The sequence below is a fragment of the Notamacropus eugenii genome, chromosome 5 (genome assembly GCF_028372415.1).
Source record: "Notamacropus eugenii isolate mMacEug1 chromosome 5, mMacEug1.pri_v2, whole genome shotgun sequence".
NCBI lineage: Eukaryota > Metazoa > Chordata > Mammalia > Diprotodontia > Macropodidae > Notamacropus > Notamacropus eugenii.
In genome coordinates this window covers 131,633,054-131,660,487 of record NC_092876.1, presented here as the reverse complement: position 1 = coordinate 131,660,487, position 27,434 = coordinate 131,633,054, and the positions used below count along the sequence as shown (strand labels likewise).

At 36.1% G+C, this 27,434-nt stretch overlaps 1 protein-coding gene across 2 annotated transcripts in view; it reads right to left on the bottom strand.

The window, feature by feature from the left end:
- The window catches only part of RAB6A (RAB6A, member RAS oncogene family), a 105,293-nt gene that overhangs the window by 18,886 nt on the left and 58,973 nt on the right, over nt 1-27,434 (bottom strand). Inside the window, exons 3-6 of one of the 2 annotated variants that reach the window (XM_072610901.1) lie at nt 15,287-15,340; nt 13,843-13,948; nt 11,459-11,570; nt 9,153-9,246 (exon numbers count right to left, since the gene is read on the bottom strand). In XM_072610901.1, the coding sequence (XP_072467002.1) occupies nt 9,153-9,246; nt 11,459-11,570; nt 13,843-13,948; nt 15,287-15,340 (366 nt within the window). Of the gene's footprint in view, nt 1-9,152; nt 9,247-11,458; nt 11,571-13,670; nt 13,777-13,842; nt 13,949-15,286; nt 15,341-27,434 lie in introns of both variants that reach the window. The other variant, XM_072610902.1, reaches the window with a different exon arrangement.

The window sequence follows — 27,434 nt, the reverse complement described above, 5'->3', positions numbered from 1 at the left end:
TAGAAGAGCTGCTAACCAATATTTAGTTTCCTCACTGGGAACTCTCTAAATTACTGAAAGCACAGGTCCAGACAACAAAAATTCCAAGGGAAACAAAAGACCTATCTGTTCCAGATTTTCTGAATAATGTGAATATGGAATAAATTCCCTATTTTAAAACTGTTTACTTGTGGCTTCTTTATATAACACCCAAATATATCACCACTTAGAGAGACTGAGCTAATCCTTCTGGCAGTATTTTCATCACTTCTAAGATAGTTACTAACTGATCATACTGTTCCTGATATCAGAAAATTTTACAAATTATTGCAATTTGCTCTACTTTATCAAAAGCACTTTCTGGGGCGTCATACTTCGCTTTTTATTTCAGGTCTCGTGGATTTTTTTTGTAGGTTCAGTTTCCCTTTAATTCTCCTATCACCTAAATTTAGGCAAACATGCTAACCCACAAATGCAAGCCAACCTGAAGAATTTACTGATTTTTAAACTCTCTGGCTTGCCAAATACCTTTAAATTTCTTAATCCTTATTCTGGCCACTACAGTTGCTCCATCATGGCAGGCAGCAGCCCTCTAATTGGTTTCCTGCCTCCAATTCTATTCTTTAAGCCATCAGAGTCATCTTCCCAAATGACTCTACTGCTCAAAAACCTTCAATTCCCCCCACCTTGAAAATACCTACAGGATAAAGTCCCAACTTTCTGGTCTGGCATTCATCTTCTTCCACAATCTGGCCCCAATCTACCACCACTTCTACCTTTTCTCTTCCATTGCTATCTTATATAAATCTTCCAATTCAGGCAAACAAAGTAGTCTTTGTATTTAACACATTCCCAACTCTGATGTTTTCTAAAAATGTTCCTCCTGCCTAGAACATCCTCCTCTCCCTTATCTCTGCCTAGCCTAACCTAATCTGTCCTTTGGAGGCCTGACCAACCCAGTTGGAAATGACTGCTCCTTCCTCTCAACTCCTATAGCACTCACTACAGTGAATGAACTGCTTTTTCATCTAGACTCAGAACTTTCTAGTTAAAAGGGGACTTAAATTTAGATCAGTCCTCTGCTTTTTTAAGTTCACCCTATATCCACAAACTGAGACCCAAGAGTTGAAATGATCAGCTCAAAGTCACAAAACTAGCTAAGAATCAGAACTAAAATTCCAATATTCTGAACTTCCTTCCATTCCAGTGTTATTTCTACTCTATCACATTAAATGATAAACCTCTTAAAGGCAATGATTACAGGAAATACAGCTTATGTGCAACCTCCCACAGCACTTGCAAATCACACAGACAAAAATATAAGCCAATAGATGAAGTTTATATAACGGCATATGATTAAAAACCTCCAATGCTTATGGATCTCGTCCAATACAATTACGCCTTTGTCTATACGCAGTCTCTCTCCACTGATGTCCCTTTGTGAACGGATATAATAAAATCTCAAAATTCACACACACATTTCATGTCATCCTTAAAGCCCTTTAAAAATGCATTCATGCTGCTGCATATCAATTATTACTCTTTTTGACAAAGCTCTTATACTTTCAAACAGAACTTTTTTGGAGACTAAAAGTTTAAATCCCAGAGGCTCATATATCAGTATTTTTGTCATCCCTCACCCCATATAAAATATGCGGCACAGCAATGAAGATGAGTCATAAACCGTAGCCTATTGAAGACTTATCCTTTAAAGGAATCACAGAATCATCAATTTTTACAGCCAGATAGGACTTTGGAGTTCTAGTCAAAAACCCTCCTTTTAAAGAGCAGGAAAACTCAGATCCTGAGAAGAAAGTGACTTGCCCAAAATCCAATTCAATATAATCCGAAAAATATTTACTGACACGTTAAAAACCAGGTCTTCTGTATCATAATCAAGTTATTTTGTGCTACTCTCATCTATTCTAAGAGTAGGTAAAAGTATCATGTTCAGCTTCAGTTTCTTCATTAATATTAATATTTAGCACATAGCATATTATACAATATATAGCATATATATATGTAACACATATATATATCACATATAGTTTGTTATGGTATATAGTGTATTCAACGTAATATAATTTTCATGCAGCCATATTGTTTCTGAAATATAAAGGACATGAGAATTATTTCTCAGTGTGTCATTAAATATGAAAAAAAGACAAGTTTAAATAAAGGTTCAATACACTGTAACTTATTAGTTGATACATTAATACTTATTCTAATTTTGTTCTAAACTAACAATTTTTAAATCCAATCTTCCATTAAAGTTTTTTCTCTCAGATTTTGCTAAAAGTAGTTAAATGGACCAAAAGGTAAAATAGTTTTTAGAATAGTGTATTTTAAAAACAACAGAAGGACAATTCATGTTATTTGATGCAAGCAGATTCAATTTGTTTCATTTGAAGCCATGCTGTTGGCAATAAATGCCAATAGTTTACACTATGGGTAGTTACTAAAGGATGCATTAAGTTTAAACTCTCACTTGAATTATCTATCTAAAAAAGTAAACTTTTCAATGGAGGAAGTCTATTTTTAAGAGTTATTAACTTATATATCATCATTCAAACCAAGCAAACTAAGAAAAACATCTCATTAACTGACTGCTAGAAAATTAGATTAAAGATCTACATATGAAAGACAAAGAGAAATGGTAATTCACTAGCCCTGGGACCACAGTCCTATCTTATGAATAAAAAGGTTTTATAAACAACTGATCATCTTTATTTTTCATCTATTTAACTGTGTATCTTTTCATAAAAACCATACAGTTGTTGAAGACAGAAGCAGAATTTTTTAAAAGCCCACTTAGGATGCACTAACTCTCCATTTAGGCATTCAGGATTCTCTCTAAAGGATTAGTGCAGGATAATCCCTGACATAATTTGTCTTCTCTGGGGTTTTACTCGGTTCAGTGCTTTGTGGTAGGAGATGGCAATACTAAGCACAAAATGTGTCATTTTCAGATTCTCACCAAAAAACCCTTTTTCAACAATGCAAGCATGGTCCTCTCTTTTCCAGTCTTCCCCAGGCATAAGTCTATGCTCTACATTATGCCATACACTGTTTCATAATTCTTTCATGTGAGACTTTTATCACCCCTTCACTCCCAAAAAACCATATAGAGGTAGTGAAATATAACAAAGAATGTTGGTATGTGAATCATCTTTTCCTATCTTTCTCTATACATTAGATTTTCTACCTCTATGCTCTGAAAAGAGTTGGAGAAAAAATATATTCCCAGTGCAATGAAGAGAAGAACAAAAACAAAGATCTATCTGCCTGATAAATAAATATGACACTTACAAACTATAGATCTCTTTTAACATGGAAAGTCTCCAGGGAAATATAAATGAGTTGAACCCCTTAGGGCCAAGAATCTTAACAGGAAAAATATTAACAGATTACAGTTCATTTTCAGGAATGAATTATAAAATTTTGAATTTAGTCTCTTCAGAAAACATCAAGTGGCAGAAATTATATTACAGTTTTTAACATGAAAGTTAAAAACTCACAGAAACTTTTTCTTGGTGCAAATCCATTAAATTAATTAACAGAGTATCCTGATATGCTATCCTGTTTGTCAAGTCACTAACCTTTTTCCTTCTTCCTTATCTGACCCCTGTAGTCAGGGATGGGACTTGAATCTGTATCTTCCTGGCCTTAAGGCTGGCATTCAATCTATCTATCTACTATGCCAGGCTGCTATGTGATCCTAGACAAGTCACAACCTAATGACGAACTGGGCAACAAAGACCAGTGGTATCAGACTCAAAGAGAAACGTCCTCATGGCCACATACCATGTTATAATATAATTTTATTTACTTTGTTAAAAATTTCCCAATTACATTTTAATCTGGTTCAGGCCCACTCAAGAGCTCTATAGGCAGCTTGCAGTATATTAAGAGTCTGACGCTTCTGATCTAAGATTATAAATTTCAGAGAAAATACTAAAAGGTGTTCATTCTACTAATGAAATCACTATGTGAACCATAAGAGTTCAGCTAATCTAGTTCAGGGGTGGAAAATCTGTGACCTTTTGACTCCAAGTTTTACAGAACAAATCCTTTTATATTAAGGGGAGTGGTTCTGTTAAGTTGGATTCAGGCAAAGGACCAACTGCACTTGAAGACCTAGAGGACCACATGTGGCCTTATGGCTGCAGATAGAACACTGGGTGCTCTACAGTCAGAATTATCTGGCTTTAAAGCCTGGTACCAACAATATCTATGTGACCCTGGGCAAATCACTTAACCTCTTGTGGTATTTCAAGCTACTCCCTAGGACTTATGCACAACATAGATTGGTTGTCATTTGCTACAATCTCTGTTGTCTTACACTGTCCCATATTTGTATATCTGAACCATTTGCACTGATGAATTGTAAGAGATGAATGCTTTTAACAATATTCTAACATACAGCTGAGTGTACGTATAGGTGGGCAGACAGGAACTTGAGATTAAAAAGGAAACTATACTATGTAGTTGACCCAACAGGGAACTGTGTTTCTGATGCTGGAAAAATCCAACATACATAAAATGTATGTTTTCTATGAGAAAAACTAAATGTATGATAATAACAGCCCCTATATTCAGTATTGCTTCAAGTTTACAAAGCACTTTTCTACAATCCCCTGAGGAGGCAGAGCAAGTATTTAACCACATCTCATGAATGAAAAAAATAAGATACACAGAAGTCAGGTGACCTCTCCACAAACATATGCATAGAGCTTTAGGGCCAGGATTTTAGCTCAGGGTTGACTCCAAAGGCTATATTTGATATTTGAGAAAAACTGGATTTTGAATCTGGAGAACTCCCGCCCTGGCTTCAAATTCCAATTCTGACATTTACTACTATATGTATGTGACTCTCAAAAAGTAACTCACTACTTCAAATCTTAAATCTCATCAATAATAAAATATGAATAAAAATATTTGTTTTACCTCCCAACATGAATGTTGTGAGGAAAGTGCCCTGTAAGCATTCATATTACTACTGTCTTTGTTTCAGATGTCAGTTATCTGGATTCCAGCCAAATTCTTAAGTTATTTTCTTGAACCTATTCAGCTGATAACCTAGTTCAGCTAGGTGAACAAATGATGAGATAGAGGAGGGAATGACAACACTTCAGCAAGAGTAAGTTTCTGATGCCTATGGCTCATTGGGAACTAGATAGAGCACTGAAATCTAGGAGTAAGAAGAAAAGAGCACCTTCACATTAAGGAATAGAAAGCAAACTTGGAAGTGCTCCCCAGGGCAATCAAGCAAAACTGGCTAGCCTACCATTCCTCAGCAATTCTTATTGCATATATTACAAATTACAACCATCTGCTTCCAACCCTTTTTCCGATGTTAATAAGAAAACTAAATTTTAATGTACCTGCTACATCTGGAACATGTTTACTGAAATCCCATCATCATGATGCAAATGCTGATTTAACTGACACCCCATTACATGCTGTGGTCTTCAATATGTACCCCTCAGGAAGTTCCACCATTCAACTTCCCAGGTACTCCCAATACCACTTGATGTTACATTACTAGCTACTTTCACTGACTGCCCATACTACTCATTAACTCTACCAAAAAAATCATGATTCTCAATCTCAGCTGGATTTCCATCACTGCTTGCCAACTATTTTCATTAATTTTGTAATTTTCCAATTGTAATTCCCACAGCAAACTTTTTCCATTCTTCAAGCTTCGTTCCTTCCATTGCACAGTGCCCTTCTTCTTAGCTGTTTTCCTAAGAATAAGGTCATCCAATACAACTTCCTTCACCTTCTTCTCCACTCAAAAGTTCTGCTTCTTTACTCATCTTTCTCTTCCTTTTGTCCTGTCTCAAAAGGACTGACATCTCTCCTACTTTCAAAAGCTAATCATTTCTATCTGTGCTTTGATTATACTCTGCTCACTTCCAAAAAGAATTTGCTCTATTATTCCTCTTTCTTCCATTTTCCTTAACACTATTCTAATGGCTCTTCTAGTTCTAAAAAAAATTTCAGGTCTCTACTAATTAAAGATATTCAATTCCAAGGATTTAAGAAAAATTGAGTTTCTTTGAAGAGACAAATACAGAGAAATGGAAAGGACTGTGAAATGAAGGCTATGTAAAAACAAAAGCTAGCAAAAAATATTTTAATGACATCTTACCTCAAAAAGTACAGCTTAATTGTGTTAGCATCATAACTACTGACAGTTGTTATTACAGAAAAGACAGGAAATTTGTGAGGATTTGTTTTGGTGGTATTTGCCAAATAAACTTAAGTTTAGGACTATACAAATGTTTTTGCAATGTTATTGGGTATCTCTTCTTGTATCTTTTACAAATATATTTCATTCTTCCTGGGATTTATTTCAGGAATTCAGCTAAGTTTGGAGATGTTAAAACCAAGCAGGTGAAATTCTCAAAAAACCAAAATGATCTGTGAGCTCATCAATTTGGAAGTTCCCTAAAATGATCAACTAATCAACTAACAAAATTTATTGAGTGCTTACTGTCCTTCCCTGTACTAGTCCTGGGAAGAAGATAAAAAATTAAATAGTCCTGTCTCAAAGTTTATACTCTGTGGGGAAGACACCATATACATAACAAAATATAAATAGAATAGAGACAAAATAAATACAAGGTAATTTAGATAAGGAAGGCACGAGGAACAAGGGAGAATCTATAAAGTTTCATGTAGAAGATAGTTTCTTTTTCTCTCCCTCTCTCTCCCACACTGAAAGAGCCAGTAGTCATGATTGCTGAGCTTCTTACATAGGTACCTCAAGACTGGAGAAGAGAACCTATAAATTAAAGACCAGTTTGCTGACCTTTAATTCCTGAAACAATTCAAGAGGAGAATATTAAAAATGGTTAATGAACAACTAGCAAAAGAAGTGGTGATTAAAGACTGCCATCCCGGCTTTGAGGATCAGCTATGGCAGACTAATCCAAGACTACTAAATTTGCAGATCAGTAGAGAGCTGTAAATACAATTTACCTACACTTTATCAAAGCATTTGACCAAAACAAACAAACAAAAAAAACCACACTATTCTTGAAGGAAAAGATGGAAAGATGAGTAACAGATAATGACAATAAGATGGATTTAGAAATGGCTTCCTGGATAAAAAACTCAAAAAATTATCCCTTAATGACCCAATATCAGGGTAGCAGAAGGTCTCTAATGGAATGTCCTAGGGAATGATCATGGCTGGGTTGGCTGTGTTGTTTAACAGTTCTGTAAATGACTTGGTTTTGTAAAAGCTTCTCATCATATCTGAAAATGATATAAAGCTGGGAGAGATAGCTGACATGCTGTATACTAGCGTTAGGACTGAAAAAGATCTTGACAGGCTAGAGTACTGGGATGCAACTAATAAGAAAAATTCAAAAGGATAAAGAGAAAGTCTTATTCTTGGTTTAAAAAAACTCAACTTTATACAGGAAGACATGGTTAGACAGCAATTTGTCTGAAAAATATATTGCAAGTTCAATGAGGAAACAGTCAAAAAAGTTAAGGTAATCCTGAGCTACATAGAGACCTAGCTTCCAAGAATAAGTAGGTAATGTTACTTATGTACTATGTCCTAGTGAGACTAAATCTTAAGTACTATGCATCGTTCAGAGGGCTGCAGCTGAAGCATATGAATCAGCTGCAGAGCATCCAGAGTGAGGTTAAGTGCAAGATCACTCAGTCATTCATCAGAGGCTGCACTTGAACACAGGCCTCCTCAACTCTGAGGTTAGCTTTCTATATCCTGTGGTAGATTATCCATCCAAGACAGCATATGTCCTCATATAAGAGAACACTGGCTCTTGTGGAATATATGCCAAACACTGAAGATTCAGAGGCCAGTCAGAATTCTGTATTATTTTTTGGCACTGTTGGGGCCCCCTAGGCTGTAACTTCTGTGTTAACCCTTAAAGACAATGTGATATAGTGAAAAAGCACTTCCTCTATTAGATTATAAGGTCCTTGAGGACAGGGACTAACTTTTTCATATATGTATCTTCAGTGCTTCTAGCACAGTACCTAGTACATGGTAGATACTTAACCAATGTTTATTGACTGACAAACTCAGTTCTGCCACTTACTGGGCAAGTCAGTTCTTTTGCCTGAACCTCCGCAGCTTCCTCTATGAAATGCCACCTCCTAATGTCCTAGACATGAGTGCTGTCCTTATTATTCACTCAGACTGGAGAATCTCCTGTAGAGAGCTAGTTGTAAAGAAACAGACATTTTTCTACCCCAACTCTACCCAGCAGATGGTGCTAAGGTGCCTAAGGCCTAATAGCAAAGATTTTTAAACCACTCCTGGCAAGTCTTACCTTGCCTTATACTACACCTACCTATCTGCCTCCTTGAAAAATGGTTTACTGTTAAAATTATTTTCCACATTTCTGGATCTGGACAAAGAACCTGATTATTTTAAGATGTTGCCAATCAATGTGGAAATTTTATTGGAGCTGTGAAATTAATTAAGCTTGTTCTTTCAAAAGGAACAAAGTGCCATTCCTAACAAACAAAAAATGCAAAGTAACTTTTTCTATGGCTCTCCCCCTTCAAAACTGCAATCTTACCCTTACACTGCAAAATCTAACTCTAACTTAGTTGATAGGTTTTGGAATATCTACGAAAAAATCTATATTAATTTTTACACTCTGGAAAGTATGGTGTTTCTCTTGTGATTTTTCAGAATTATAAGTTCAACAGCTTCCAGGTGATGTAGCTCATAAAACCACTTTAACACTGCAATTTCAGTATGAGGTTCCTATATGAAGAAAATCAGGGATCCTTCGAAATACTGAAGTATAAAGTGGAGGCACTGGAGTATGTACAAAAAAACACTTCACTAAAATCCTTTCTCCCCTTCAGGCCTCTAATCTAAAGATGAGATGTTAGATAAATCTGTACTAGATGATCTCAAAGTTTTCCTGTAAACTCTATCTTATGAACTCAAGTACCAATTTTCCTTCCATGTTCATCAACGTGTTGAAAACAAGTAGAAACACGGTTGATTGTAGAAAAGCAATACAGGTATCTAATACTCTGGCACTAATAGGCACCTCAAGTTTCTCTTTAAAGGAAAAAAGTCTCCTTTGCCTATTTGTGGAAGTCTTAGCAACTTCATCCCCTCAGTTATCCCCACCTCCCATCCTTCACACAGCTTGAACACTCACCTGTTTTACATTGTATCCTGCTTTTGCACTTGTTTCAATAAACATAACATTGAGCTCTTTGGCTTTCCTCTCTCCCTCCTCAATAGACACTTGCCTGTAGAGAACAGAAAAAAGAGAGAGAGACAAAGACATGACCTGAGGTAGGAAAAGTCCATTCAAGGAGTTTTTAAGTATGAAACTTTCAAAATCCTGAGAATTAGTTTTCTCATTTAAGAAAGAAACAGAGGCATTAGCTTTCTAGAGACACAAAATGAGTTGATGGGAAGCTGAACAACAGAGAGAACTTAAACCTCATTCTTGTTTTCTTGAATCCAATCTAGAACAGATGTCAGCTGGTATACAGTAAAAGGGGTCAAGGACACTCTGCAGGAATTGCTAGGAGCCTTGAATATGATATCCAAAATATAGTTACCATAAAGGATATTAAGTACATGTTCTTGATTATCAGGTGCCTGCAACTTGTATTTTTGGAAATGCAAAAAATAGTCTTGGACATCTAAGAGCTCCTAAAACGAGATAGGTATCAATATGTACAAATACCCTGCTTAGTGCTTCCTTTAAATTTTTTAAATGTGGCCATTTAAAATGCAATATTTCTTTCTGCACATCACAGAGTGTCTCACACATTTTAAGTGTTTAATGCTTGCTGATTAATTGCATCTGAGTGGCTATAGACTGGGAGCAATGATTAGGGGAGAAAGTCATTCTTAACTTACTTAACTTAACATACCTTACTTTAAAACAGGTGGAATAATATTACTGTTTGGAGAAAAGTGCTCAGGCTGGGTATGCTCAAACATACTCAGCAGCACTAAAGAAAGAAATTGCTAGCCCTACTGTTTTTACCTTACTTTCAATAAATTTAACATTCATCTCAGGCTGAAAGCAATCAAGTCAGGAAACTTCAAAGTAATTTATTGGCAGCTAATCTAGAGAGCTGATCATTTTTCACTTTTCAAGTGCAAAAAAGTTACTCCCTTCCTTTTGTACAATACTTGTAATACCTCAAAGGTAGGTGTGTAAGGAAAGTGTATTGTAAACTATCAAGTACTACACAAATATGAGCTGTTACCATTCTTATAACTCCTCAAATTACTGTGACTTAGCTTTGTAATGAATGTATTATTAGCTTAATTAGCCCTTGAGACAAAATAAAAGGCAATGCAAGAAAAACACGTAAAATTAGACCACAGTAATTCACTTTCAAATAGACTTTCTTAAAAAAAAAAGTCTAAAAAACATTTCAAAGCAAAATATATCCTCTTTACTCTATAATGAAATCAACATTTTCAACACATTTGGTAATGGAATAAACTGGTTTATACTAAGCCCATTCCCTTGCCAAGTATTTATATATGACTGTTAATACCACCCATCATGCGATGTCAGACACTGAAATGTGCACTTTTTAAAGGTGAGTGGTCAATATACTTTATTCTTTATTCAATATTGTTTAAACCAGAACATAATAGGCCCATTAAAGTTTTCACTGAAAACAATCATTCACTCAAATTAGGGGGCTTCTGTATCCTGAAGACTATTTTATTCATTTCACTAAGGTACCAAAATGAAGCCTTTCAGGTCAATTCAGAAGTCTGATTTATTTATAACCATAAATAACTAAGGGACACAAAGTTACTAAACAAAATAACCTCATTAAACTATGATATCAAATACCACCAAGAAAAAAAATGGTGAGGCTTTAATCTATATACACAAATAATTTTAAGACACAATTCATTTTTAAAGCATTTTTTGCACAAGTTTTATGTGCAAATTGCTGCTTTGCTTGCAAAGTCTCCTGAAGTACAAGATTATTTATCAATTTCCTCTATGAACTCTCTTACACCAAAGCTATTGTAGGTGAGTTTAAAGAAATCAGAACTCACTTCATTTTAATGATTTATCTTGTCTATGCTATATATATATATATATATATATATATATATATATATATATATATATATATAAATGTTAAAATGAGACAATCAAATACATGTATGATTGGCAAAGAAGTTGGGTAGGTCATGTAAGGAGAATGAAGGAACACAGAAATGAGGAATACCTGACAGTTGGCCCCTGATATAAATCACACACTATAAAAAGACATGGATGGAATGTTTTCTGCACCAATGAAGGTTACCAAAATCAAAACAAAACAAGCCCCAAAACCCAAGTTTCAAAATAAAATTTAAAATAAGTCCTAAATTGGTTGACACTAACTCTTGCAACAGTATTTCCCAGGAGGTTAGGGGCAGGCTGCTCAAGGCAGAAATCAAATACCCTAGAAGAAAGTCACTCCATACCTCTTGTCAGCAAGATCTGTTTTATTTCCCACTAGCATAATGATGACATCACTTCCCCTTTCCGTTCTGACATCATCAATCCATTTTGTGGTTTGCTGGAATGAGTTTACATCTGGTGTGGGAGGGTGGACAAAAAGATGAGTGTTATTGTAGATGCCTCCCCAGGTGATGGAAAACCATACAACCCTGGTGGGGGCTGGCACATTAAGACCCACCCTTTTAATGTGCCTGCAACATAACTCCATTTCATCTGATGACAGCTGTCAGTAGTTTAACTATACAGAAAAGATAGTTTGTATGTTGGAAGAAATTTTTGCATTCTGAGATTTATAAAACAAGCACAAAGGGTTAATATTAAAATTTTTATGTGTATATGTATACACATACATGTATGTATTTGCAAGTAGTGACAGATGTGGCAGATAACATGGTTTTATATTGTCTCCCCGCTTTTCCATCATTTACATTTATTTCACAAAATAAAGCATGTCAAAAATATGTCAGCCATTAAATCCCAACAAGTCCAAAGAATTGGTAAAAAAAAAAAAAAAGAAAAAAAAAAAGCTTTCAAGGAGCTTTTAAACATCACTGTTTGCACTGCTTAATTAGTTTGTGATCACTTTAACAATGGAGGAGTTTAATGGTTTGGTATGCCAGAAGCACCTGTAATAAAATGCAGTTCTACAATTCGTAAGAACTCCCCATTACAGCACTTCAAAATGCTTTTGGACAATAAAAGCAGGTAATATGTTTAAACTCAAAATTTGTAGCCATTTTTCTAGGAAAATTCCCCTGTCCCCATCCTGGTTCAAACCCATTTTAGTTAAAGTAAACACAAAAACTTTTAAGCTGCAAAACTTGTCAATGCACAGTAATGGACGTACATTTTTCGGAAGAGTAGTACAAAGTGTCAGGAGAAAAGCTTGCATGTAGCAAAAGAACCTGAATCATAGACTAATTTAAACTGTTACTATCTTACTGCCAGATAAATCTAACTGATGCTTCTTTGCATACTTCAACTGAGTCAACTAGTAACAACAACAAACCACTCAGGCTCATAATGTAATAAATTGCTATTTTAAAAAATCAAAATAACCTGGACACCGCCTTCTCAATTTTCTGGTCCAGATTTGTAATTTTCTAGGTGAAGGGAGAGGAAGCAAACTCACTCCACCAATGAAGACAAGGCTTAAACCCTAGTCTTTCAGATGCAGAGGGTCCTCTTCACTAATGCTAAATTCTCTGTTCTGTATTACATTAAGGTAAAGAGTATTCTGGACCTTTTCTCTCTTTATCAAGTGGTATTTAGATAGCTTGGCTTACTTGATTTAGACTCAGTTGATCTGAACTTGAATCTTGGCTCTCATGTTCATTTGCTGTATAAGGCAAGTCACTTAACTTCTCTCACTTCCTTCATCTATAAAGTGGGGATGGGACAGGTATATTTGGAAGGGGCTTTGTCAACTTTAAAGCACTCTAGAAATCTGAACTCTTTAACCCACTTCACACGTGAATTTCATGTGGAGAATTTCAGTAACCTCTTCTTCAGTAACCAATTCCCCACAGAAAATATTAAGTAATTCAAAATACGGTCTTTCCCAGGAGCAGTAAGAAAAGAGACCTATAATAGTTTAGTCTCTAAATTTTACATATTCTTAGTGAGAAATGACAGAGTAATTTGTTAGCAAAAAAAAAAGTTTTAGTCATGGAACCTAGATTCCATCAAATGAAAATGAGTAACAGAAAAATGCGATGTTGCAGTTTCTCCACCTCCTCATTCTCTGCCCCTACTGCCACTTATAAACTGGTGAAGGTGGAGAAAAGTCAAGCAGCAGAAACTCTGCAAGAGTCTTAAACCAAGGTTTGAAAAGCTAGAAAATTAAGTGAGATGCTTAAATCCATAATTTATTTCCAAAGAAATTTTAGGGCCAGTTAGAAGAAAAGGAGGCATTCCTCCAACCAAAGTCATGGCTAGGCCTCGGGGGGTAGACTGCTATGATTAGGCAAGAGGAAGATCAAGTATAGTGTCAGTACAAGCATATTTACAAATATAAGAGTACATGTTTCTGATCTGGACTGTCTATTCTAAATTTTGCTATGATAAAGAAAATGTTTTACATGCCAGTATGAAAAATGAGCACATGATGATAGAGCATGCAGCTAAGCTAGAGGCTGAGAGAGGATTAGAAATGCAGAATTCCCCCCCACTCACTTGTGATATCATAAACAACAACTGCCACAGTGGAGTCACGAATGTAGCTAGGGATCAAGCTCCTGAACCGCTCTTGACCTGCTGTGTCCCATAATTGCAACCGTACCTGACAACAAAATCAGTCAAACAGGCAAGAAAAATAAGAAAAGTCAACCCAATGCAAAATACCTACTTGTGATATCGTAAACTACTACGGCTGCAGCGGAATCACGGATGTAACTGGGAATGAGGCTACGGAAACGTTCCTGACCCGCAGTATCCCACAGCTGCAGCCTGATCTGTGGGATGGGAGAAAATAAATAAAAAAAAAAAAGGCAAACTAATACCAAAAATTAAAAAAAGTAATGTTTTTAAAAGGAGGGGGAAAAAAACAAACTCAAGCAGGAATTAAAAGAGTGAAGAATGGATATAGGAACAAAGTGCTCATTCCCCATCCCATAAGAAAGCACCAAAGGCACCTCATGCCATTTGTTCTGTTGGAACCTGGTGGAAACGGTTCCAAGCAAGGAGATATACAGCATTCTTTCCCCAACCCTCCCCCTTCCATCCTCTGAGATTCCAAACTGTTGTTGGTCCTTCCAGATAGAGAATGGTAGACTTACTTAATGGTGTACAATTCATGATACAGTATAAAAATGGAGGGAGCAGTGAACAGGCCGCACAGATAACAGAAGGAAGGACTTACAGTTGGCTGGGCTGCCATCAAGCTCAGATATGTCACTGTGACACAGGGTCCAGGGGGAAAAGACCACCGGGATAATTACTAATGTTTTTCCTGCTACTGCCTAACTTAACCATAATAAATAAGCCAGGGAGTTCTACTTTCTCATACTTGAATGGGAGAGGGAAAACGGGAAAACAAAGAGAACAACAGCAAGTACAAAGTTCTCTTTCTGCTAGAAATTCACTTCTAAAAATTCTCCAAATTAAAGAACTCACAAGATTTGGGTTAAAATACAAAACAATACTCATAACACGATCTCTCTAGCCCAAACTGATGATGATTTTTTTTTTAAAGAGAGCTGTCAATATGGTAATGCTTCTCTGGTAAAGATATTAGTTTCTTTTCTTTTTTTTTTAAGTTCTGGCAGATGTCTTCATTTTCAATGCAACAAGCCTCTATCTCTGAAAGGTCCATACAAGTATGTATGTTATGCTTAACAGTGAATAAGTATTCAGAAATCAGAGGCAAGTGCCTGACAAAATAAGACTTCCCTTTTTTCCTTTTACCATCTTGCAACAAATCCAACAAAGATATTTTATCAGGCCAAGACCCATTTCTGCTCCAACCCAAATATCCCTCAATGCCTACACCCAGGAATGAAGGGATAAAATATCCTTTTAAGCCTTTTCCAAGCTTGTAGTTCTTTCAATTTCTCTTTCTCCTCTTGGGGTTCAAGGCAAAAGGGTTGTGTGAATCCTCTTCTCATTATGTTCTAAGTGAGTGAGATGGATGCCAGTATCTGTGTGACAGCAAATGACTGCATAAATTGTTAAATTTCTAGGAAAATTCCATGAATTTCTTATCTTTTTGGATCTAAATACAAATAGATCTTTGATCTTCATTTTCTAATACAAAATACCGAAGAAAATGGCACAAGTTAAATTCTACTTACTGTTCGATCTTCCAAATACATTGTTTTTGATAAAAAGTCAATACCAATTGTTGCCTATAAAACAAAATACAAAAAGATGACTTTTAACATTAGCCAAATAATAACAATTATACCATGGTTCAGATTGGAAATTCTGGAATGTATAAGATAAAATAACCACATGATTGTCTCAACAGGAAAAAGTCTTTGATGAAGCATGAACAACACTCATTTATCCTAAAAACCCTAAAATTGTAAGCCTGGAGGAACCTTTCTTTTAATATCTTAAAAAGTATGTATCTAAAATCAAAAGCAAGCATCATACGCAATGGGGACACACTAGAACAAAGATATCTACTCTCTCTGCTATTATTTGATATAGTTATGAAAATGCTATCAATAAAAAGATGAGTGAAAGAAATTAAAGGTGTAAAGAGAAGTTATAACTATCCCTATTATTTTAATGACATGGTTTACTTGGAAAATCCTAGGGAATCAGCGAAGATTCTAAGACAATAAGTTCAGCAAAGTTGCATGCTACAAATAAACCTCCAAAAAAATAAAGATCAACTGCATTTTTATACAGTAGTTACAAAATCTAAGAGGCAATTACAGAAAAGGAAATTCCATTCCAAAATAACTACAAAATGCATCTGGGAATCAATCTACCAAAGCATACAAAAGACTTGAATAGATCCAATTACAAAAGGATCCTGGAGGAAGTAAAGAACAAATATCTGCACAGTCAGTGGTCATGAATGGGCCATGCCAGTATTACAAAAATGACAATATTTATCAAAATTAATGAACACTTGATAAAAGTAGAACTTGATAAAATATTGACAAAACTCATTTGGAAAAACAAAGGATCTATACTCTCAAGGAAAATTATCAAAAGTAGTACAGATAAATGGGGAACAGCACTTCCAGACCTCAAACTATGTTATAAAGTAGCAGTCAATAAAACCAGTTAAAAAACTGAGAGGTAGATTCAAGGAAAGGGTAAGTCAAAGGAAAAATCAGAAATAATGCAAATCAATAACCCACTGTTCAATAAATCAGAAAACAAATTATATACAAAAGAACTCTTCATTTGATAATTTAAAAAAGATGGGAAAACTGAAAAGTAGGTTGGCAGAAATTAGGTTTAGACCACCATCTTATACAATGCTTACATTTATACACACTAAATGATGTATGACCTTAATGTTCAAGATCATACAACAAAAAAATAAGAAGAAAAACAGATCATATACTTTTCACAGCCATGAACAGATGTATTCTTAACTAAACAAAAGACAGAAGCAATTACAAAGGTAAAAATAGATAAATCTGATTACATGAAACTGAAAATTAACATACCTAGAATAAGGAAATCAGTAAAGTGGAAGAAAAAACTCTTATTAAATTTCTATAGTATCCAAAATATGTAAACAATTAGCATATGTATACACACACCTCCAAAAATCAATAATAATAAAGTGTTTGAAGGATAGAAATAAATAGTTCTCAAAAGAGGAACTGACAACTATTAACAACCACAAAAAAACCTCCAAATTACTAATATTAAGAGAAATGCAAATCAAAACAACCCTAAGGTCTTGCCCTCATACCCTGAAAATCAGAAAAAAGACAAAAGATGGGAACAGTCAGTGTGGGAGGGTTATAGGAAGATAGTCTCACCAGTGCATTGTTTGTAGAGCTGTGAATTGGGACAACCATAATAAAAGCAATCTGGAATTATGCAAATAAAATCACTAAAATGCCCAAATCCTTTGACCCAGAGATTCCCTTACCAGGCTTATACTCAAGGATATCAATGATAAGAAAGTCTGAAATACACCAAAATATTTTTGTGATGGCAAAGAATTGGTAAGAAAGTAGATGCCCTGGACTAGGGAATGGTCAAATAAATTCTGGCACATAAATGCAATGGTTAGTATCATGCTATAAGAAATGATCAATAAATGAATACAGATACAATTCATCTATATGAATCGATGCAGAGGGAAGTAAATAAAGCCGAAAAACAATATATACAGTAACTACAACAATGTAAATAGAAAGAACCAACACACATACACACACACAAAATTGAATGTTGAAAAATTATAAAGGAAAAGCATGACTTGAAAGAAGGGATATAAGATGACATTGCCATCCTTTGCAGAGGTGGGAGGTCTACAAGTATTGTACATTGTACCTATTTTCAGACTCTTTCAATATATTCATCAGTTGTGCTGATTTTTCTTCATTCTTTTTTGTCTTATTATTTGTTACATTTGTTTTGTCTTATGTTACTATTTTTGTCTGACTTTTTTTTTGCTTTTGGGGAGGGAGAGGGTCGCTAATGATGGCGTACAGGCTCTAACAATCCCCCTGAACTCTCCTTGAATCTTCCCACTTGATCTGGCATTCACCTGAAGCTATAAGCCTTTCATTATCCCTATGCCCAATCCTCTGTTACCCTTAAACTAGCCTAGCCCTCCATTGTTATCTCTAGATAACCTTCCACTACTTCCCACTCTTGATCCTATGAAAACCCCATTCTCTTAGCTCCGGCCTCCAATCTCTAGTCACCGCAGTCTACTGATCACTCCCATCAAGATCCTACCTAGACCTCCCTCCTCTCATCCCAGACTACTTGGCCAATCCTAGATTCCTCCTACAGTCTTTCTGTATATAAGACCCATCTCAGACTCCATGAAGGTGCTCAGATCCAATCTGGCCCACTTGCTAATACAAGTGTCACAAATAGTCAGATTTCTTGAGAGTCTGGCCAATATGGAGAATTTTTAATAGACTCCTTTTTTCTTTGACTGAAAGAAGACATGAGATGAATTCATTCGGGCAGGACCAGCCTGTTGCTATTTTAGGGTCCTAACCCCCCTAAACCTCAAATATTTTGGTCCAGTGGTTAGATTTCAGCACTCTCACTACTGTTAGCCAGGTTCAATTCTCAGTCAGGGAATCATATTTTGAGGTTTTTGGTGCTGGGACCCCAAAATAGTGACACATGGGTCCTGCCCAAATGAATTAGACTAAAGCCTTCATTTATTTACTAAAGATCTGCCGTACTGAGTAGATTCTTAAAGGAATCTGAACATTTGTAAAGCAAGAGAACAGGGTTTTGATAGGTTCAAGGGTGGGAAGTAGCAGAAGGTCATCTAGAGACAACAGCCAATGGAGGGCTAGGCTAGATTCAGAGTAACAGAGAATTGGGCACAGGGATAATGAAAGGCTTATAGCCTCAGGTGAATGCCAGATCAAATGGAAAGGTTCAAGGAGAGTTCAAAGGGGTTCCCAGAGCCTGTACCCTATAAATGGGGAGATTGTGGTAATAGTAAAAAAAAAATAATAATAATCAACATTTATTTTTTAAAAGAATAACTAAAAATATGAAAAATCCCAGCTCAAAAAGAAAGAAGAAACTGAAAGAATTATTTTAAGTTAGAGAAGGATTTTCCCCTACAAATTATCTAATTCAACTCATTCACTTTCACAGGTCTTCCTTGTGCCTGTTTACACAAAACAGAACCAGGATTAGAATTCCAGTGTCTTCCCAATGTACCAGAATTGGTGAGATGTAGGATCTACTCCAATATTAACTGACTAGTATTTGGCAGGTGGTAGCACAGATAAGTGTGTGATACAAAGATGAGTAATACAAAGTTTATGCTTGAGAAACTTAAATTCTAGGGGTGAGGGGGAAGAAGGTAAAGGAAGAAGAGTTAAATGTACAAGAATAACTAAAATATCAGGCAGACTTCATAAGCTACCATAAACAAACTATAAACAAAGTATTATGTGAGAGGCAGAAAGGACTCAGACTGATAGTAAGCCAGGAGGCATTACTTAATCTGAATCATAAAAGATGGATACAGGATTTTGACAAAACAGAAATATAAAAGACATTCAAAGGAAGATGAATACCATAAACCAATCTCTAAGAGTCATCTAATGTGTTCATTAGTTTAATAAACATTAATTAAGCATGTACTCTGTTAGGCCCTTCCAGATCCTGGAGATAATGTGACAAACATAGGAAGGAATTCTGTTTCCACAGAAGTGAAACGTACATACTCCCAGTCTTGTAGGAAAGATAACATGATATAAGTCAGAAGTAACTAGTTCCAACCACAGCTATGACCTAGCAAAACCAGTTTGCTGATCCAGTTAAAGGACAGAAACTTGGACACACCCCCAAGGTGGAACAAGCTAATTTGAATGCACATGCAATGCATGAGAAGGGAGGGTGAACATATCTAGGAGAAGAACATGGAATTGGCAGTTCAGGAAGTAGTATCTAGCTAATGGGGAACAGGGGAGGGACCTCATGGAGGAGAATGAGAATTAAAAAGCTGGCTGCACCCAGCACTTGGTGTACCTCCTTATGAGTCACCCAGTCTCTTCACGAGAATGATAAATAATAATCTTTTTTCCTGAATTCATTAATGGCCATGTTGAGTTTTTGGTAAGACTATTATTTCTGACAACAAGAGGACCAAAAAAGCAGGTATTTTCTGCCTTTGAGACAGGAAGAAAACAGCATGTACACAGAAAACTAAATTTAAACTATAATACACAGTAGATACAAAGTAATTTCTTTTGAGATGACACTAGCAACCAAGAGTATCAGACTAGGAAATAGTACTTTAACTTAACCTTCAAGGAAGCTAAGCAATTTTAACAAAGATGAAGGAGTACTTTCCGGCAGTCTATGCAAAAGCGCAGAAATAGGAAACGAATGCACAACCAGATGGGTAGCTAAATGGGTGGAGATCTGGGTCTAGAGTCATGAAGATCTCAGTCCAGGTTCAAATCCAGCCTCACACACTAGTTACTAGAAAGTGACCTTGGAAATTTCTGCCTCAGGTTCCTAATGGTAAAATGGGGATAACTGCACCAATCTCTCAGGATTGTTTTGAGGATAAAGGGAAATATTTGTAAAGGACTTAGACCACTGCCTAACACACAGTAGATGCTAAATAAGTGCCTGTCTGCCTTCTTTCCTTGTATCCCATGTAACCATCTCACATTCCACTTTATCCTCAAATACTTACCCACCTTTAATTCTCCTTTCAATCAACTACTAAATAATACCTTTTCTGCCTCTTGCATCCAATTCCCTCTCTCTACTCACACAACTACCACCTTAGTTGAAGGCCCTCATCACCTCTATCAGATTATCAGAATTATGACAATGAATTCCTAATTAGTTTCCCTGCCTCAAATCTCTCGCTATTCCAATCTATACTAAAACCTCTTGCCAAACAGACAGTTTTAGGAAGATGTCATTCTCCTACTCAATCAATTTCTATTGGATAAAATAAAAGCTCTTCTGCTTAATTTGTAAAGGTCTTCATCATCACGTGACCCCAGTCTATTTAAATACACACACAGTGGTCTCTTCTCTGTTCCTCAAAGTATCCAGTCTATGCCTTAGTACTGGCCTTCCTACATATCTAGAATGTACTTTCTTCAAGATGCAGTTCAAGCATCATTAGGAAGGCTCCAAACTACTAGTACCCTCCTTTCTTAAGCTACTTTGTATTTTACTTTTTTTATGCTTTTGTTTTTATTCCATTTGTAGTTATTCTATACACACATATACATTACTGTTGGCCCTCAAATTGTAATGTAAGCTCATTTTGCCTAGGGATTGTTTCGTTCATTGTGCGCTTAGTGCCCAGTAAAGTGCCTGGAATATAAGAAGTGAAATACTTTGATGTTTTTGTTGCTGTTCTTTGTGAAAGGGATGGTTTTGGGGTAGAAGAAGATATATTTGGAAATGAAGGTTGATAAATTAACAAAAGGTAGCAATTTTAAATAACAGAATCACATATTATATGATTCAATCTTATTTCCCACAATTCAGCAGAAATGGGAAAGATGGTGTGGGGGATGGTGAGACCCTACTCAAATTGACTACTCAGAGGCATCTTAAAGTACAAACAGAAAGTCCTTTATTTGGTTCTTGCAAGAACCAGACTTCACCCTCCTCCAAGCAGATTGGAGGAGGGGAAACATTTTACAGAAGCAGATGCAAGGTTATATAGCAGAAAACCACAAACCCCGCACTTACCCTTTAGGTCAAGAGCCTGAGCTAGCAGTCTCTATTTCAGAAATAGGGAAATGGGAGTCAGCAAAACTGGGGAGAGGGGCGACAGACGGCTTCACAACTTCAAGTTTCCCCATATCATATGATTTTGATAAATTGAAACTCAGACTTTATGTCTGCTTTAGTTTAGACTTAGGTCCCTGAGAAGTCTTCACTGACTTATCACATTCATTTTTTCTCCCCCTCCCCTGCCATCCTTTCTCCTCCTTCCCCTCTCCATCATTCATCTCCCTCCTCTTCCTCCTCCTTCTTCTTCTCTCCTCTCTCTACTTGAGGAACTGTATCCTTACAGGTGGGTGCCCTGTCTACAGGAATACAATTTTAGGTCATTTATATTCTGTGAGGTATTTTGGGGTCTAGGGGCTAGGTTTTTTTTTAATTTCAAAATTTTCTTTCTTTTTCATTCATTCATGTGCTGTTATTTTTCCCCTCAAAAACTGGAACAATTTAATTTTTGTCCCATGCTTGTTTCATTTATGGTTTCTGGAACTATAGCTCTGGGGAAAAAAAGGTTTTTAAAAAACCCATTGTGTTTCAAATGGAACTGTGTGACTAGCCTTTAAATACAAATTATTCTCTCTTTTATTGAATAGCCAATAATAGCCCCCAGTCCAAGCCTCAGTGGCCGACTGTTTAGGTCTTAACAGCTTAGAATGAGTTTAAATAGTTAGTAACTATTTTATGTTCAGCCTAGAAACTCTAAGGTTGTACCCCTCCCAGAATGATATTTTTGTGATGATAAATTAGGCCATCTTTTGACTCAATTTTTACCTACCTCTTAGTCATTGAATAGATGTTGCCTCAAACAATAAGAGACCTTAATTTAGAAAGGTCAAGGTCACCTACTGCATCTTGACTCTTGTCCTCGTCACTGAACTTCCTGGACTTAGATAGCTCTGGAGGGAAAGAGTGAGGGTGACTTTGCACAGATCTGCCTCTCTTAAATCCAAATTGTGATGTTCAGTGAACAACATCAGAAGACATATTTTACACTTTTTTTCTGTGTTCACTTTAAAGCTGAGCATATATTTACTGAAATGAATAATGTTGTTCAGTCATTTTCGGTCATGTCCAACTCTTCATGACTCCATTTGGGGTTTTCTTGGCAAAAATACTAGAGTGGTTTGACATTTTCTTCTCCAGTTCATTTTACAGATAAGGAAACTGAGGCAAACAGCAATAAGTGACTTGTTCAGGTTCACACAGATCAGACTCTTGTTTGAGGCCAGATCTAAATTCAGGAAGATGAGTTTTGCTAATTCTAGGTCCAGCACTATGCACATAGTTGTCCCAAAATGGATAATAGGACTTTATTAAAAGTAAAAAACACAGTACTGCTCACATCTAACAACGGTTAAGAGATAGAAAAGGGAGGGTTAATTACATCATTAGAGTCTTTCAATCATTTATTATTGCACATTACTATGTGCAAGGCATTCTACTAAGTGCCAAGGAATTCAAAAACAAATAGTTAATGACTTCAAAGAATTTACATTCTAATGGTGTATAACATGTACATATGTGTGTACATATACATACGTATATGTTTACACACATACATACATATACATATGCATACACTAAGCAGGTATAAGGTAACCTTAGAGAAGAGTCTTTCCTGCTTACTGGAAAACAAAATTCATATACTGACACTAGAATAAAATCATCCCAATTCTTCAATATGCTAAAGAAATAAATAATAAGCTATTAGAACTAAAATGTATAATAGTCGAAGGAAATTCATCAGCAATATAATCACTCCTAAAAGGATTGATTCTTCGCTGCCCCCCCACACACACACACACCCCATTTAGAGTCAGGCAGGATTCCAAATCAGTGCTTCTAGATTCTTATCTAGAACATTACCCACACACTCTATATTCAACTCTAAAAATATTTATAACTTTTAAAAATTTATTGCAATTTTTTGTTTCAACCTCCCTCCTCTATTCAATAAGCTACCTCTTATAGCCAAAAATATAAAAGAAATGGGGGAGGGGAAGCAACTCAATAAATCTTTTAGTTTTACTGAAAGATAACTCCAGGAAGATTCAAGAGCTATATTTGAAACTCACCTCTCCCACAAGTTGTGTAACCAAGGGCTTCCATTTCATTAAATGTAAACTAAGGATAAAAAGTTTTACAGTACCTACATTTCCTGGTATAGTGAGAAGGAAATAAGATAATCTAAGTAAGGCACTTCAAAAAATATCTGAACTCATTATTATTTCATATACATATGCATGCTAGTCAAGATTTGTTAAGTCTAGAGGCAGTGTGGGATAGTGACCAGAGAGATGACCTCAAAGTGACAAAGATCTAAGTTCAACTTCTGCCTCTCACACATAACTGGTTGTGTGATCCTGAGCACTTTTGTTGACAGAAATCTCTAACACTGAATGTGGTGCTGCAGGTGTGAGCCTGAACTGGGAGAGGAAGTTTCAGGGAAAGGAGAAAAGGAAAGGTTCAGGGAAGTTTCAGGGCAGGGGAGAGGGAAGAGAAGGAAAAGGAAGTTTAACAAAGCAGTGAAGGGGAAGACAGGACGGAAAATTTATGTATGCAGATAAAAGAGAATGAAAGAGGAAACAACAAATAACTAACATTGTTACTTATATTACATTTTATCCCAAATATAAATAATTCTAATATTTTGGTTTAATGGGAGAATAAATTCATATTCTATGCATATTTGTGGAGAGTTGAGTTTACAAGTTTTTGATTTGCTGAAAAAATACATCACTTGACTCAATGAAAAAGAAAAATGTCTGAGTAATAATGAAATGGTAGTTATCTTCCCTGGACATTAATAGTTCTCACTTATTAATGTCTTCATCTTTTTTATTCTCTACTGAAAAAATAGTAAAATACCTATAGGCACAAATAAGGATTTAATGACATTTTAATATAAATATGATGGAGCTGAAGGACACCCAAAAAGCAAGGACCCTGAGTCATTGAACTTTCTCTTCTTGAGTAACAGTATGAATCTAGCTGTAAGAGAGTATTGTACTGCAAATATCGCAAAATGGGTCATGTTTCTTAGTCCACCACTAAGGCCAAGCTGTGCTGCAAAAGAATATAAGCTGTTTCTTTTTAAGTTCTTTAGAGATGCAGAACTTATTCCAATTTTTCAAAAGATAACCCACAGCAAATTCTGGGAACTGAAAAGGACTGACCCATAATAGGTGTGGAGGCTGGAAGTCCCTCCATACAGGAGGATTCCGGAATAAGCCTTTGGGAAACCAAAAAGGTACCTGCAGTATTCCTAATTCTCTAGCTTCCTACAGAATTGAAAGAATTGGTAAAACACTGCCAAACAGGGCATCCTCTATACTTTGGAAGGTGTGCCTGGGTTCATGGCCTCAAAGTGAACCACTGGACCAAGAGCCTAGGAGCATCAGGCTCTAAAAGCACCTCCAAGCTGTGAGAAACAAGGAGGTTTCTATTTCCACAGTTTTGGGTGATCAGGGTTGTAACCTAGCACGGTCAGGTAGATGTCAGAAATTTGTGCACAGGCTTAATGAGCTCTTTGAGGGAAAGTCTATCAGAAAAAAACATGAAGTCATGTGGCAATGGGCAGTGTTGCGGGAGGTCCAAAATTTGGAACAGTGTAAGAAGCTTCCATTGATCTGAACAAGTTGTAGTCTGCCTGTACCCTTACTGGGAAGGTATCCAAATATAAGGAACATAGAAGGAACTCCCTCCTCTGAACTCTATTTTAATAAATTTTCCTTGATACCTTTTCAATGTCAAGGCCATCTCTTAACAATTTGGCACCCAACATAGGGCTCAACTCACTACCTAGGGCAAAGTGAGATAAAAATTTACCAAGAGAGCACTCCTGTAAATGAAATTTTTTTTACAATCCCTGTAAGTTAAATCTACTCCATGCAAGCATGCAAGCAAGTAATTCAGAGGAATTGGGGAGCAAACTTGCCAGCTGACCAGATAACTTGGTATACCTTGCAAAGATCAGGACACCCCTGAACTTGCACTCAGGATCAGTGTTTTAATGACAAGGGTGAAGCTCAGTGTGGCAAACTCTGTTGGTCATATCCCTGTCCAGGAGTTTCTAGGTTGGCCCCAAGCTAACAAGTGAACTTGGATAGAGTCCTAGGAATTTGAACAATAGCTAGAAGGAGAGCCCCTGGGGATATTGGGAGGATGTTCCCAGTCTAAAGGAATATGCTGGGTGCTGTGACCCAGGGACCTTAGTCCTAATAGTGACTGGCATTTTCCTAAGTCATCTGGTATGGGGACAAATGACCTCTAGGTTCTTGTTTGTCCCAGAAGCTAGAGTGAGCTTATTAGGGAGCAATTTAATCCTGTAAATTGGCTAGAAACAAGGTCTAAACTCAAATTTGAAATTGATAATGCTTTGTTAAATGTCTTTTCTGTGTGTGTGTATTTGTGAAGTGTTTAGTAATTGGTGTTAATAGAACTGAAAACCATTTCAAAAAAAAAAAAACTTTCTGCATTCTGAACTCTGGCCAAATTTTTGAATATGAAAAGAAAGATAAAGGGAAGGAAAATCTCTATCCTTCAGATACTCTTTGCAGAGTACTCAACTGAAAAAAAGAAAACATTAGCTCTTGATATGTAAATTAAGCCTTTAACATCTAAGGTTTTTGGGGTTTTTTTTTTTTAAGAAACTAGAAAGCTCGAAGAGATTGCCTTAAATGTGATAAGCACTTCTCTCCAGATTCTGAAAGATGAAGACAAGGAGTGTGAGTACTTAGGCAGTCAATTACTTAATCCTTTGAAACTATGGAAGCTTCTGCCTGGAGAGACTGGCAATGCCCTGTCAGCATTAAATTAAGTACCTTAGGTCTCTGCCTGGATCCAAAATCTAGTTTTAGAATACTAGCATATTTTAAGATAGTCTGAGGAGAACAGGTGCAATTTCAAACTGTAGAATTTTGTATGCTTTTCTAGTATATAGCCCCAAAATTCCCAATGGAGAAAAATATGGGTGGAACAGCAGAGCATCCATGTGCTCTCTTACCTTGTGCAAGGTGGAGGGGGAAGGGAAGAGAGGGAGTTGCTTCCACTGCCCTCCCAAGGGTGAGCCTGAGTGGGGAAAGGGGAGACAGAAGACAGTATTTCAACTCTTTAAGGAAGTAGAGTAAAAGGGTAAAAAGCTATTCAGAGCTGAAAATGGCCACCACGTGCTCCTTCAAGGGATTAATTTTGGAAGTTATGAATAGTTTTCTCTTAAGTAGCAAGAGTATTTGACTTAAGGGAAAAAAAGGGTTAAGATGTGCATCATTAGTGATTATAAATTCAGATCTAATAAGATTGAAGTCAAAATCTGTCCTGAAGGAATAAAGAACAGCATCTGAGAGTGCTCTTCCTATCAGGATTAAGCAGAAAAAGATACTGTTATTTGGCATTTATAACTGTAAAGTACTTGATACAAGGATGGGCATATGTTAGACACAACATTAATCTAATGTAGTTGTTACCATTCTTAAATTTGGAAATTTTTATATATAAATTGGGGTTTTAAAAGGATGTGACAGAAATCTGATAATTTGAAACTTACATTTGGTTATAAATAAGCAGTGAAAATGCTAATGTTTGCTATGTAATGATAGATTTTCCATTTGAAATCCTGGTTAAAAAGATTTAATTTCTGAAGTATCTCATTCTTCCAGAGTGGGTATAATTACGGAAGAATGAACAAACTTGTGAAAAGGTTAGCTATTAACCTCTTTGCTTTGCTTAAGGTGGAATAGGATTCCAGTGCAGACAGTTATGTTTAAAATGTAAAGGAAAACTGGATAACCTGAGCAATGGGATTGAGAGATTTGGAAAGATAGATCAAGGTTTGATTGAAAATATGAAAGGCAGATAAGAAGATTTGAATTGTTCTGGATGTATCAGTTTCAGATGGTTTTAAGTTGTCAGGGTATAAGGAAGAAGTCTAAGAAGGCAGAAAAATCATGTAACTTGATTTGATAATTAATAGCTCAATCTTATTTGAGATGACTGTATCTGAAAGGATACCAAGCCAATATTTATTCACTATATAAAACTTCCTGGGAC